The sequence below is a fragment of the Tetrao urogallus genome (assembly GCF_951394365.1).
Source record: "Tetrao urogallus genome assembly, chromosome: 22".
NCBI lineage: Eukaryota > Metazoa > Chordata > Aves > Galliformes > Phasianidae > Tetrao > Tetrao urogallus.
The window spans coordinates 1,514,615-1,529,600 of NC_136835.1; the positions used below are offsets into that span (position 1 = coordinate 1,514,615).

A 14,986-nucleotide genomic window follows, 5' to 3' on the forward strand; every position below is an offset into this window, starting at 1 on the left:
AACCTAAACCTCCCCTGCCTCAGTTTAAAACCATTCCCCTTGTCCTGTCTCTACCCACCCTTGTAAACAGCCATTCCCCCACCTGTTTATATGTTCCCTTCAAGTACTGGAAGGAATCCCAAGCCATGTTTTATGGAGAAAATAGTTACACACCTGCTTGGGCACTATCATTATGCAGCTCCTAAGAAGTGCCTGTGCTGTGTGAGGGCGCAGGACTTGTGGCCCTGATTCCAGGGCTGGATAACCTGCGGGGTCGGTTGGAGCGTGGGCAGGTGTTTACATCCAGGTGAGTGATTGAACCTCATCCTTTGTGCACTGCTGATCTTCAGATGGAGTCATCTTGGGATTTCAACAAAAAGGAGGGCTCACATCAGCCAAGTCATCTTTCGAGGGAGGGAGGATAATAGCCAGCTGGGAAATGCAGGAGAGGAGAAACCAACTCAGACTGTTTTGTTTCGTTTAAGCACTCCTTCACTCTGGAAAAAAGGCGTCCAAGCATCTGACACAAACTCCACACAGTTCTTCCACCAGCCCCCAGCCCTGGCACTCCCTGCACGGTCCCTCTGCAAGGAGCACCGAGGGGATTTCCTACTTCCACCCGCGCCTGGTGAGGAAGCCTTGAATTTCCTGAAACTGGAGCACGAGGTGCTTTCCCCAGGCTTTTCCAGGAGACTTTTACCTTTTATGTTATCTCTGTCGCTGGAGGCATTTAAATTCAATGAATACGTTTGGAAGAAAATCCTTCAGAAGTGCCAGGCCTCTCCTCTTTCTCACCTTGGAGGACAGACCCAGGTTTACTCAAGGGCTACGCATCTGATGGGGAAGTAGCAGGTCTGTAAGATGGCAGTGCCTTCGTGTCCCTCCTTACACAGGTGTATGTGGTGGCAGCACTGCCCTGCGCTATCAGAGAGGGGCAAGGAAATTCCATTCTGTTCCACTTGGGCTCACTGTCCAAGTTCCATCCCTTCGCATGCTCTGCCTACCTTGAACTTGGCCACAAGTGTCAGCTCAGCTCAGATAATTAAGCTGGGAAATGAGATTTCCTTTGAGCAAATATACAGCTGTGAAATAAGTAAGGAGCTTAGGAGTGCTCCAGACCTGTGGATTCTCATTTAAATATTTGTGCCTGGAAATGACTCATGTCTCTGGGTAGACATCTTGCCTTCACTCTTGCAGGAAGCTTCTCACTGATTTTTTTTTTAAACATCATTGGTTTAAGCTTTACAAAAGCTTGTTCATAAGAAGCAAGTCCTTGGGCAGAGGCATGCGAGCATTCCCAAACCCCTTCTGACTCTCTGAAGTTTTCCAGTCGACCCCTGAGCGCTGTCCTTGGAGCCTGGCGGCGTGCACCTCCAGCAGCACAGCTCACAGCTGCACACTGCTGCATGTCTGCTGGGCCATGGCGGATGCTGCCAGCCCGGGACGCGGCAGCAACTTGTCACCCTGTTAATCACCACCCGTTAGTGCCTGGCAGCGGCGTGCAGGGGCTGCTTGTGCTGCTTCACCTTGTGCCTTGGCTCCAGCCCTGCTGCTGCCAGCTACTCCTGATGCCGAGTGCCAGCCCTGGCTGCTTTACAGCTTCTGTTCTTGCTGTAGTAAGCACGCTTGGTGACTTGGACGTCTGGAATGATTCCTCTGCTCTAAGTGCTTCAAATGAAAGGAAAAAAAGCCAGCAGCTTGTTGTACATAGTGCCTCTTCAGGGTTTTGCTCGCGTGCAGGGCGGCTATTCTTCAGGTACGGATTTTCTCATCAAATACATAGCTGAATTTTCATTTGCTTCAGATCATTCCTTTAAAGATCTTCAAGATAGTATTGTTTCTCCCTTCCCTCCACCAAATATGCCACGCCTCTTGGAGCACCGTTTGGCACCATTCTTGGGGTTTGGTACCGGAGGAGGAATGCCACCAGAACCCAGACCAACTTGCTGCTGGCCATGTCTGCTTTCCTCACTGGGGCTGGCAGGGAGCTCTGCAGAGTGCTCCTAAGCCCCACAGAGCTCTCATGCCCGATCTGCAGCTGCAGGGCCCTGTGCTTGGCCCCGTGCACTCGGGCTTCCCCTGCTGCCAACACCTGTGCTGGGTGTGAAGGTCAGGGCTATTAGTTTGGAGCTTGGATGCGGTCCAGTCACACGTGGTGCAGTTTCTGCAGGCTGATTCGGTGTTAAGGCCTGCCTTCCACCAGCAATATCTTGTTTGAGGGAGAAAATGGGACTTCTGTAAGCTTTTAATCATGAACTGACTTCAAAGGTAATTGATTTTTCGAGATAACCATAGAGTTGTTTGAGTTGGAAGGGACCTATGAAGGCCACCTACTCCACCTCCCCTGCAATGAGTAGAGACATCTACAGCTAGATCAGATTGCTGTATGTATTGCAAAGGACTGGACAGAGGAAGAAGTGGTGATTTCAGGAGTACTGCTCGAATTTACCGTGCTGAGGAGTGCCAAACCCCAGCCTGCTGGGGCAGTGATGACACAGTTCCTGTGGCAGACGGTGTGCAGGTGGTGGTCGTGTTGAGGAGGGCCAATAGCCCGAACCGTTCTCTTTTAAAATGTTCATCCTTTATGGTAGTGCCTTTGAAAAACCTCTCATCCTTGGGGCAAGTGTCTGGTTGCAAGGCAAATAATGCTTTCCTGGTATCTCAGAGTGTCTTGTTTCTATAGGTGTTGTTTCTGTGCTGCCACAACTGCGAGTTGGTTGGACGCCTTCGCTCCCTGCAGCACGAATGTTGTGCTGTGTGCTAATGCCTGCAGGACCAGGACGTGGTGGTGGTGCCTGCTGGTGGAATAAAGGCAGAAAGAGCCTGCAGCTGGCCTTTGTGCAAAGCACTCGTCTCATCCCTAGTGAATGCTGGAGTCTGCTGCAAGCTTGCATTTACATAACTGGGCTTGGAGCTCCTGTGTCACATCTTTCTGATTCTGCATCATCAGCACTTGTGCCCGCAGTGCTGCTTTCAATGCCCTTCCCCTGATCTTTATGTGATTCTGCAGTCTTCTTGCAACAAAAGTCCTGCAAATCACACGCCAGGAAAGCAACTGGGAGAACTCGTGTAAAAGTGGCTGTTTTCTCAGGGAAAGTGCTGTCTCTAAGCAGAACAACTTGCTGGTGGATGTTAATTCAACACACAAATCTTGAGCTGAACTAACACATAATGTAGCTTCTGTCTTGCACTGAGGTTTGTTGGCGGCTGAAGTTTGGTTTGCAAGCAGCAGTGCAACTGTAGTGGCTGCAGCTCACAGGGTGTGCAAGGCTTGTTAGCAGCCTGGCGTCCCCTCACTGCTAACATGCGTCCATTCCACTGCAGCCATGGTGTGGGTAACGCCAGAGCCCACTGCCCTGCTGCCTTTCCCTTTCCTTCATTGCCCCCATCTCTGTGTTCAGAGCCCCTGGAGCTTACTGCAGGTGAGGCTGTGCAGAGCTCCCAGGCTCTCCAAGGCATGGGCTACAAAGTACTGTGTTTAGTACGGCTTAGTCTTACGTGCAGTATTTGTTTTAAATGTTCTTCCACGTATATGATTGGGTAATTAACCTCTTTTTTAACTTTTCCCCTTCTGCTAGGTTGCTATAAAGATAATTGATAAGACACAGCTGGATGAAGAGAATCTGAAGAAGATATTTAGAGAAGTTCAGATCATGAAGATGCTCTGCCATCCACATATCATCAGGTTATATCAGGTAGGAACACTCTGCAGTGAGTTTTCCCTCCCTCTTCACTACAGCTTTACATTGTACAGTGTTCCGTAGGTTTGTCCCTCTTTCTCCTAGGTGAAGTACTGGGACAGTCTTCATGTTTTCAAGGTCTCAAAGTACTTCAGTGACAAGGGGACAGGCGAAAAGTGTGGCTAAGCCTTCTGTTTTCTGGGAGATCACACTTCCGCTGGGGGCTGGCCCTTTGCCATTACTTTATGGCTATTGTCTGCTTTTCAGCTTCCCAGTTGAAGCCGGATGTGGGCTACCCTTCTCAGCTGAAGGGAGAGAGCAATTCTCATCCTTTGGCAGGACTGAGAGCATGCTGCTCTCCTCTCCCTCTGTGCACAGTTCCCCGGTGGTTTGTGGACTTGCTGATCTGTTCTGTGCTTTCTTGGAAGGTGATCAATAGCAGTGGCACACCTGCTTTTGTCCCATGTTTGCAGACTTTTTGCTTCTTTGGCGTTTTTACTCTGCAAACAGAATTGCCAGAGACAAAACCCACGTGTGCTGCTTTTCACGCACGTATTCAGCACGGTCAAACAGAACAGCAGGGAAGTTGCAGCAGGCCAGAAGTGAGCAGAGTGATGGGAGGAAGGAAGGAAGAGGGACCAACACCTTGGTGAAATGCTCAGTGCTATTCTGGAAACTGATGGATTGCTGAAATATCCCCTCTCTGAATCTTTCTGATTCAAGACCTCACACAGTTATTTACAACCAAAGAGTGTTTGAGAGCTCTGTTCAAATTCTCTTCTGTTGCCTGCAATCTGATTTCTGGGAAGCTGTAGGGAAATGGCTCCTTATCAGTCCCCAGAGCTGACTGCTGCCTGCCAGGCTCGTGCAGGACCACCTGCCATCTGCTCACAGCCACAGCCTGAATTGGAAAGGGAGGGAGCTTCCATCCAGCTCTGGCTGGGAAGTCAGCTCCTCTTTGGGGAAGCACACATGTTGTCCAGGGCCCTTTATCTTGGGAAAGTATTACAGTGCAAGAGGCTAATTAAGTTGAGTAACCTGCTGTTTGTGGCTTCTCTTCTCTGATGGCAAGCAGTGACATGTGGAAACTTGAAATTCTGGGGAAATAGTCAGGGGTTGTTTCCTTGTCATGGGATGCTCGTGTATCATTCTAAGGGAGAAGTTAAATCCTCAGTAATGATTTTGCCATTTCTTAGAATCAAACCCTTGTCCGTTCGAGACCAGTCTACTTCTGATCTGTGCCTGGTGGATGTAAGCCATTATTTGGACTCCAAAGAGTTAAAATGAGTAGAAGTGAGAGAGGTTAATGTTTAGCTTTTTTTGCCAAATAGCCAAAATTGAGGGGCCTTCAGCAAACACTGCAGAATTATGGCACTTTAAGATACATAGGGAATGTCTTTTTGTAGATTGATTATTTCATGCTTTTTTCTTGCCCCGGAATCCTAAATAAAAGTTACTAAAACCTGGATTTGGGAATTCAGAGCCTTTCATTGTTTTTTATCAGGAATCTGAGTTTAAAACCGTGTTTTGTTGAAAGTGTAGGACTTAGAAGGTTAAAAAAAGGGAGAGAGGGGCTATAATAATAATAGTCATAACGATTTTGTTGCTCTGGAAACAAAAATATGCAATATTAATAAAAAAGAAAGAAACAAAAACCACCCTATGTTTTCTAGGCACGTGTTATACAAGGAATGCACATTTTCTATTGTGTTTCTTTTTGCATGAGCAGTCTCCTTTATCTGTGGCTTTTTTGTCCTTATGTCCAGGTTATGGAGACAGAGAGGATGATTTATCTAGTGACAGAATATGCTAGCGGAGGGGAAATATTTGGTAAGTACATTTATTGCATTCTTTAATCAGATAATGCACTCATTTAAGTACAGTAAACTGAAAATAGCTGCCATGCTCTCTTGTTTCAGTTGAGAGATGCCCTTCAGCCTGAGAACTTTCCATTGACAAAAGGGGTAAAAAAATAAATGATACCAACTTAATGGAAAAATATCTTCCACAGCCTCTGCTGCTTCTTTGGGTTTTGTTGGCAGGTGGTGCTGCTCCTCTTTTATTCTGTGGTTAAATTAAATACGTTGTAGCAGGGACCAGTTGCATAGGATGCTGAGGGCTTTGCTTCCCAGCAGGTCGTCTGGAATTTGTTGACTGTAGGTCAAATGCTGGCATGTGTTAATAGCATCCAAAGACAAATAGGCTCCTGCAGTTCTGTAGTATTTCATTCTCAAAAGCATGAATATATATGTGTATAAAAGATACTGAATGTTATCTTAGCATATATTAGCTACATTCATTTTAAACTCCATTACCTGCTAACAAGGTTTTGCCTGAGATTTCTTGACTGCAGAAGCTGTTCTGTGATGAACCCCTTGGAGAGACAAGAGAACCCCCAAATGATTAAAAATAGGGCAATTTTAGCTGGGAAGTGCTGATTGCTACTGGGTATGGTCTCCTAACCGTTCTTCAGTACCACTGTTAGATGGCAGCCATACTTCTCAACATGGCCCACATCCTTCACCTTCCTCCTCCTTTGGGAGGTGACAGCTGAGGGAAGAGGCAGTCGTGGCTGCTGTTTGCAGGGCACGGGTGGTGTGGTGAAACCTTGCTGTCACCCAGCTGAGTCTCCCAGTTGTTTACTCAAACATTAATCATGGTGCTGGACGCTCAGCAGCTCTGAGGGCTTGTGAAACTCATCTGATGTTGTGCAGCAAGCCATAATTGCAGCACAATCATCTGAATGTGTATCAGACGCTGCCAGTGGTTATGAGACTTCACTTGTATGCGGATCATTGCAGGAAAGTATGAATTCCTTTTGACTTTTTCTCCCTCTTCTGTTGAATTTGGCAGAGACAATTCATCCTTTTTTAAAATCCAGAACTATGTGCGAGCTCATATGCAAACTTGGAACAAATTCTCCTGGTTACAGAAATAGCCTTCTGCATGAGTTGAAGTGAAAAATCTAATTGCTTTCTGAAACATTTTATGCTGTAGTAAATTCAGCTCATTAGAATGGCTAATTCCCATTGTACTGCCCAGCATTTTATCCTCATTCAGAGCTGGGAGCAGATAGCACTGCCAGTGACGCAGTAGCTCTAGTGTTTTTCCAACCCATGGCTATGAGGCCGTGCTGGGCTTTTTGCACTTCCTGGTCCTACATGAGGCCCAGCACCCTGAAGCATTAGAGCAGAGAGAGGAAAACCAAAGTCTCAGGTTTCTGTAATCAGAGTTTCCTGAGTAGCCATTAAGATTTTGCTCTAAGAGAGGAAGCAATTTACTGGGAGGAAGCAGCAGCCCATTTTGGAAATGTTGCCTTGCAGTCTTCAGCATCTCTAGCACTGAAGAATCACATCCTCGTGTTGCCCAGTCTCCCTGCAGTGTGGGCTGCCAAAGTCAGTGGGTAGGTGGGCCTGGTGAGGCATTGTGCAGCCTGAAGAGCCCTCGAGCTCAGCTCTCACTGCATGGCCAACAAATCAGAACAGCACCAGCTCACATCCTCACAGAGTATGGCAGCGTGTGCTCCAGTGTCAAGGGTACGTGGGAGAAAAATGCCTGCTTTCATTGGATTATCTGCCACCTCCTGGGCATGGGATATGTCCCCTGTATTGAACATGCGTGTTCTTTGTCCTTCATCTCATTCTTCTCTCTTAATGTCTGTGAAATGGCCTTAATTTTCTGTGCATTGAACGCTCAAAGTAAAGCTGATTGCCTCATAGATCTGAGTTACGTCATTGCAGCACTGTGAGCTTCAGGTTCATTTGAAGCAAATCTAAGTTGTTTCCCTTTGATGCTTTACAAGACCATTGAAGGCTTAAACTGGGCCTTACAGCTGCTAATGTTCCACAGGCAGTAACACAGGGTGGAACTTTCAGCTGAACGAGTGGCAGTTTTGTCCCAGCGGCTGCTGTGTGAGCACAGCAGTCAGTGCTGGATGCTTGCCTCTCTTGTCCCTTGTCATTCTGAGCCCTGCAGGCTCTCCCCAGCTAGCACCTGAGAGCTTTACAGCTCCTTTATCTGAATTTCCAGTACAAGGGCTGTGGCAGGGCTGATAACTCCTCTAGCAGCCACACCGTGCCGTAAGTGTCCTTGATTCATCTGTTACTGGAAGCATTCTGATAATTCACTTTGTTTGCACCTCACTGTGTGGGGACTGGGGAAAAGACTTGCTCCTGCTTTCACCATGGACTTAAGCAGCAACATCTAAACTGTCATTTCTGTCACTATGTGTGATTTGCGTGCTGCTGGGTTGACGGTTTGACATCAGGAACAAATGAACGTCACCATTTAAACATAGGATGCTCTTTGTCCTGGTCTCTCAAGTGTCTTTTCTTTTTTTTATTTTTTCTGAGGTCAAATAGAACAGCCTGTCTGATTTTTGCTGCTTAGCACGAATGCGGTAAGGCATCCCTGGTCTCCACTGCCCAGCACAGGGCTGAGGTTGGTGGGAGTGGGCACTGCCCTGGGGAGCAGCGGGTGCTGGGGATGCGCTGCCTACAGGTGAGCCCTGGCCTTGCTGCTCAGCCAGGCTGCTGCTGAGACCACAAAGTCACCAAGTGGTTTCTCACAAGCTTTGTTTTCTCTACCATAGGCTCTCACTGTTTTGTTTTGTTTTTCCAATGCAGAGACTAGCATCGGGTACTTCATAGAAATCTGGAGAAAAACTGGTTTGTTTTTTAAAACTGTGAAATCAAATCACGTGTTGCTTCCTCTACAGAAAACACTCAGAGGATCAACTCCGTGCACCTTTTCAGCTCCAGGAGGACGCGGTAGCAGAAGCATTTGGTGCATAGGAGCCAGCAGCTCCTGGCTCTGGTGTGCCTGAGGTCAGCACTCCGGCTGAGCCCGCGGCCACCGCTGCACCCTCTTTGCAGGAGGGGTTTGTGCAGATTAAGCTTGCAATGGTTAATTTTGGCATACAGTTGCCCTTGGTGGTATGCAGAGTATTCTGTAGCTTCATTGTTCCTCTCCTTCCTCTGGAGCTTGTGCAGAAATGTCAGCGTGCTTCGAATGCTGCGCCTACGTGCGGAGCTCGGGGACGGGCCCATGCTGCGGGTTTCTTCGTTAAATGTGGAATTTCATGCCTAACCTAAAAGGACTTTTTTGCAGCCTAAGCAGCACTGATAATGGGGAAGCAGCGTTTTCAGACCAAATGGACAGAGCAGCTGGCAGGGAGCCTGTAGCACCTGATGGCAGCAGGGCTGAGCCCAGGGCAGCGCCCAGAACCAGGATCTGCCCAGACCCTCCGAGCTCACTGTGCAGGAACCCGTTGGCTCTGCTGGTTCTGTGCTGAAATAGGAACAGTTTTCCTCTCCTGGATGTGAAGTGCAGCTCCAGCTGTGTACTTCTATACATCATGATTGTTTTCAGTTTGTCTGAGCCTCTGCTGGGCAAAAATACGCATCAGAGAGCCTTGTAGAAGTGCTCCTGCTGCAGTAGCTGGGTTTGATTTTTGCCTGTAGGAGAATGTCTTTGAATGATTTCAGAGATGTTGAGAGATCAAAACTTTGCACTTGGTTTTAAGAGCGTTTACTGCATCAGCAGGCTGTGTTCCCAGACTCGAGAGGATTACAAATGTGACCTTGACTTGTTTAGGGCTGAGCTATCTATTAATCAGCAGTGATGCTGGAGTTGGAGCAGTCCCTTTCTTAACTGTGCTTGTCCCTGTCATTGCTCTTCTGGGCACACAGTGTGTGACCATGCAGAGGACTTGGTGAAATACAGTGGGACTGTATGAGAGCAAGTGATGCTATCTAGCAGGGTGGTAAGGGCCACACTGGCATTGGTGGTGGACTCCTTTCCTCAACCCTGATTCACACTTGCTCATGGAATAAGTTTATCCAATGAGTAAAATGAATCTGACAGGTTTTGGAAAGCCAGCTTCACTCTGTTGCACAACAGCAGTACAAGCACAGAGAAGTAGGCTGCTCTTCAGTCAGAAGCAGGCAAAACTGCTTTCATGTGTCTCAGTAATTAGTATTTACTGCAAGTCAATTATGTCGCAGGTATTTTAATTAATGGGTGGCTGGGAAGAATACAACCACCTGGTGAGAAACCTTCAGAAGTGATTTATTTGTATGATTTTCAAGAACAAATATTCCAATTGAGCCCTCCAGTTTGAGCAGAGTTTATGGGGTGAAGTGAAATCCCTTCAAGCTGGTTTTGGCTGAGAGGTGCTGGGGTCAGCCTAAGCAGAAGGGCCTCTTGAAGTGGGTGAGGAGAGAGGCTGGGCGTTCATTCCTTATGTCCTGCCCTCACTTTGCTCTTGGAGCATCATTACAGTGGGCTGCTGGCTGTGGCCTGGTTTTGGGACATTGTGAATCTTCCTGCTTGCCTTTTTTTCGGTTCTTTTGAGACAGAGCTCAAGTGGTGCAAGAAGTATCTGTGTCCCCAGTGATTCCTTTCTGAGCCACCCAGGCTCAGGAACCCATCCAGGTTACCTTCCTGCATGCCACGTGGCGTGTGGGCACAGACAGAACCGAGGGAAGGCGCCTTGTGGAGCTGCCTTCAACTCCTTAATTGCCAATTCCTTTTCCTGGCAGAGCTCTGTTCCTGTTCTGTGATGCTCAGGACCACGCTTTTGTCTCTCCTGTTCTCTGCCACGTTTTACTGCCCATCTCCGTCCTGTTTGCCCTGACTTACAGGGCAGAATGATTAGTGGTTTCTGTAAGCCTGGTGCTTTCCAGCTGTAAGCGGATTGATTTAAGGCTTGTTGCTGTTGGATACCTGCCTTTGTGATCTCTGGTCAACTGGAGCCTTCTTCTGTCCGTGTTTGCAATAATAGCTTCTGAAGGAAGCCTGTCTGGCCACAGACACTGCCTTCGGGTGGTAGATTTTTCAGTGAAATTCTTGAGAGCATTCAGATTTTCTTAATAGAGGTAAGCTCCATTTTCATAATAAAGTGTGTTCAATATTCCAAATGTATTTTTACACCAGATATCCAGAGATTGGGAATTTCTGTGCGTATTTTGAAGCATGGGGGACAATTTTCTTCATTGCGTCCCCAAAGATGCTCCTGAAACAACTTTGGCCCTGAGCTGTAGCACTTGCAGTGGGTGCTCGTGTGTATCAGCACTGAGGCTGGGCCTTGGCCTTGTGGAGAGCCTTGTGGAGTGCTGTGCCCCCCAGCAGCAGGATCCTGGGCAGGTGTTCAAAGTGCTGGAGTGGGGCAGGCCTGAACTGCAGAGAAAGCGAAGGAAAAGGGTGAAAAAGCTGTGTTTTTATTTTGGTGTAGAAGCAGACTTTGAGACCTCGGGCTTCTCACAAAGCCAACTTGTGGTTTCCCAGCTCCCTGTGTCAGTAAGTGCCCTGTTCTCTGCTTTGTCCATCACAGATCACCTGGTGGCCCACGGGCGCATGGCGGAGAAGGAAGCTCGGAGAAAGTTCAAGCAAATCGTGGCTGCTGTCAACTTCTGTCACTGCCGTAACATAGTCCACAGAGATCTCAAAGCAGAAAATCTTCTTCTGGATGCTAACCTTAACATCAAAATAGCAGGTGAGCTAAGACTACGGTGTGGGAGGAAAGCAGCTGCTTTCAGAAGTTAATAAATGTAGGCATTGGCTGCTTCCAGGTATTCAGAAAGAAGGAAATGCAGTGCAGCTAAAGGAAGCTTTGGATTTCTCTGTGGCCTGCTGCCCAGAGCTGGAACTGGCAGGTTGTAGCCAGAAGATTTATATCTCCCTTCAAGAACTGCAAAATAATTTTTTTTTTTTTAAAGCGGGTTTGGCTTCATAGGCAAATATGCACCTGTAGATACTGCAGTGTTTCGATACACCGGGTAATGGCCAAGACAAATAAAGAAACTGACCTTGTTTTGAGAGCTGTTGCCAGGTTAGGATTTCTTCAAAGCAGGTCAGGCCAGGTGAGAGAGAAAGAATGGAAAAGTAAGTATAACAAAATTAGTGGTACAGAAGCCTAAGGGGAAAAAGCAATCTTGGAATAATTTCACTGTCTTGCCAGGGTAAGAAAATAGCCCTGGTGACTTGGGAATGTTGTTCATTTCAGAAGCTGAAGCTGAAGCTGAAAACCAGGCCCCTTCAGTCTGCCCCCAGTGTTTTGCTGGTGTTTGGAGGCTTCTTTTTTAGATTGTCTTCGATTTAGGCTAGGTGTTAGGAAGAAATTCTTTACTATGAGGGTGGTGGTGAGGCAGTGGACGGGTTGCCCAGCAAAGTTGTGAATCTCCCCTCCATGGAGGCATTCAAAGCCAGGCTGGATGGGGCTGTGAGCAGCCTGGTCTGGAGGAAGGCGTCCCTGCCTATAGCAGGGGGCTGGAACTGGATGTTCTTGAAGCCCCTTCCAACCCAACGCATTTTGTGATTCTTTTGCTAACAGCTGTCCTTTCAGAGAGCCACAGCTCGGGCAGTTTGTGCGCTGGCCTGGCACCCTGCCGGTCTGTTCCTCTTGCACGTGAGGATGTACTAACTAGACCTGACTTCATTGAGCTTTGTGGGATTATGTAGTAACTGCTTGAAACAAGAGGATTTAGTACTGCCCTGGTCATCTCATTTCGTGGGCTTTCACTCTGGAACAGCCAATACTTATGTTTAATTCTACTAGAGACTAACAGATATCAGAGTGTTTTTGGAAAGCACTTTGTTACCCTCACCCTGTCTGAACAGGCTTCCTCTGAGAGCTTGTCAGCTTTTACAAGGGTTTGTAACATGAATTAAAAAAACAGAAGTGCCTAAGATTGTAACTTACTACAGAAGTCTTGGGTATGGCAGAAAGTCTGCCCAGGGTCTGTATGTAAGCAGCACAGTATGTGCTGTGTGCAAACACTCATCATCTGAGGCCATCGTGTGTCCAAGGGGTAAAATCTCATCTGTGTGGATGGGAGGAGGAGTTCCCTGCAAACCGGAGAGGTAAAAAACAACTTGAAAACTAACCCTGGAAGAAACTGGAGTGCAGCTGCATTTCGTAAAGGAACGGCCACGTGAGCACACCAAGTTCAGAGAGTGCCTGAAAATCATGGAGGCATTTATCTGGGGAAGGTGGAAACTATTTTCTTTCCAAATCTCTGCTCCCAGAATGGTCTCCAGAAGGTATTTCCCACCCTGGTAGTGGCAGTGTTTTTCTTGGCAAAAAGATGGAGCAGATTTGAATAGTAGCTTGGAAAAGCTGATTTATGGTATAGGATTTTCCGAGTATTAAGTTTTGTCCCTATAACTCATCAATTGCAGCTTGACACCAGAGCTTCCATTGTTTCAAGAGCAAAAAAAGAAAAAAGAAGCGATAGCAAGTGATTGCTTTCACTGTCGACCTTCCAGAATAAATACTGCAGACATGTACAGAACCTTGTTTTGCAGGGTGGAGGATCAGCAAAGCTTTTGCTGCCAAGCCTGTTAATGCTGTCAAACTCTGGCCTCTTCAATAACACACTTAATATATCTGTAGCTTCAACCAGCTGAACCAGCGTGCCTGATGGGGGCTCTGTTTGGCAAACTGCTCGCATTTTTCAGACCCTTCTGGTTGCCATGCAGATTACCTAGCACAACACTGTTGGTCTTTTTCACCTGCGTTTGCAGCTCTGTGTGACTTTTACTCAGTGTTAGTTAAGGAGCTGAGCTTGTAATAAAGAAGCAGGCAGATGCTGCTGCTTCTGCTTGGTGGTAACCAGAAGCATGGCTTTTTTTTTTGGATTGAATTATTGTAAGTGTACAGCTTTTCCATAAACAGTACAATACGAGCGCTGTGACCCCAGTTCTCGTTTTCCCATGGATGCCTTTGCTTCTGTGTACCTTCGCAGTCTGAGTCAGTAGCTGCTGGCACTGTGCTCCCTTGTGCTCCCAGTCAGAGAGTTCAGCCAGGAGTTGAGATTATTGCTAAATACCCAGGCCTCCCTAGGATATGATTTCAGACAGGAATCTGATCTATGCATTGCTTTGCATTCGTTTGCAAGAGCCTGCTCGCTGCTTCGCCTTCAGAGGATAAAAGTCCTCGTGCACAGCCCAACAGCAGCTCCCTGGGCTCTGCTCTGGGGTGACGGGAGGGACTGGACCCTGTGTGTTATAGCGCAGAGATGGCTTTTAGGTATTTTCCCTGCATTGCATCACCAGGAGATTTGAGTTTGTCCCCCAAAAGCACCCTTTTCCCTTTGCTCTGTTTGTGGAAAGGGACCTGGCTGCTCCCCAGCTCTGCAGTGTTTGGATTTGCTGCGTCTCTAGACTGGGGTGACTTGTCATTGTTTGTAAGAGCATTTATTTCAATCTCTCTGTTTCCTTTGGGGTTTGGGAGATTTTATTTTTTTTTCTTTTTTGTTGCTTTTTTTTTTTTTTTTTTTTTTTTTTTTGCTGCTGCTTTGATGTTTCCAAATCCTCCCCCCTACCTTGGTGGGGTGGGGGAGCTTTAGGTGTGCATTTCCACCTCACTTGGCTGCAGTTCATTGAACACTGGTGGCTCCCAAAGGAACGCTTCCAGCCCCAAGCTCCGCATGGAGCAGACGTGAGCACAGCTCCCATAGGGGTGAGCTCAGCTCCCTGCAACCAGAACCTTTCCTTTCTGCCATCCCGGAGCAGATGCTTCCAGGAGCTGCTGCTTCAGCACCTTTCAGCATCCCTGCCTCAGACTGCTTCCCAAAGGAGGCATCTGCAGAACTGCTCCTTGACCATCTCCTCCCCACTTTCAGTGCAAAAAAAGTGAATCTGGGAGCTAATTTCAACCCAGCACAGAAGAGAAGTCCACTCACTGCAGAAAAGGATGAATAAAAGTAAACCAGAACAATTTGTTCAAAATATCACTGAATTGGGAAGTACCAAAACCCCAGTGTGTTCTTGCACGAGTTTACAGATAAACTTGACTATCAATGCTTTGTCACTAGGAGATGGAAATTAATTTAGTGCTGCAGATTTTATTGCTTGTTCTGGCGATCATAGCTCAGACACTTGTTAAAAATCCCACTGTAAAAGTGAGACAGTAAATCAAAGCTTACTGAGGTGGAAAAGACAATTGTGCAGCTGTCTGCTCTGTCCCTCAAATTTGTCTGCCTAAAGTCGTCTTTTCTTGTGCTTTGGAAATGGAGATTATCCCATTTCCTCCAGTCAAAACCTCCTGGTTTTGATACTGCAGTGTCTTTGCAGTCACTGTGCTCTGTTCTGAGCAGAGGTCTACACCACGTTGCCTGTCCTCCAGACGGTTCAGAAGGAACACACTGCTCTGTGGTGGTCTCTGCAAGCACAAGTAGCCTCTCTGTGAGAGTTTTGCCCCTGTGAGGATGGGAGGACAAGCTGGCTGTAACCTGGTGGCTTGGAGTTGGCAGTCGTGTGAACTGTGCCCTGCTGCAGCCAGCTGTACCCAGCTGTGCTGAGGTGCTGCGCTGGTTTCTGCTGAA

General features: G+C 47.4%; 1 protein-coding gene across 4 annotated transcripts in view; it reads left to right on the plus strand.

The window, feature by feature from the left end:
- SIK3 (SIK family kinase 3) overlaps positions 1 to 14,986 on the plus strand; it is a gene marked incomplete at both ends in the record, with an annotated part of 70,288 nt that overhangs the window by 32,101 nt on the left and 23,201 nt on the right. For 3 of the 4 annotated variants that reach the window (XM_079545743.1, XM_079545745.1, XM_079545746.1), the window contains 3 exons: positions 3,558 to 3,674; positions 5,426 to 5,489; positions 10,993 to 11,154. In XM_079545743.1, the coding sequence (XP_079401869.1) occupies positions 3,633 to 3,674; positions 5,426 to 5,489; positions 10,993 to 11,154 (268 nt within the window). Of the gene's footprint in view, positions 1 to 3,557; positions 3,675 to 5,425; positions 5,490 to 10,992; positions 11,155 to 14,986 lie in introns of those variants that run through there. The other variant, XM_079545744.1, reaches the window with a different exon arrangement.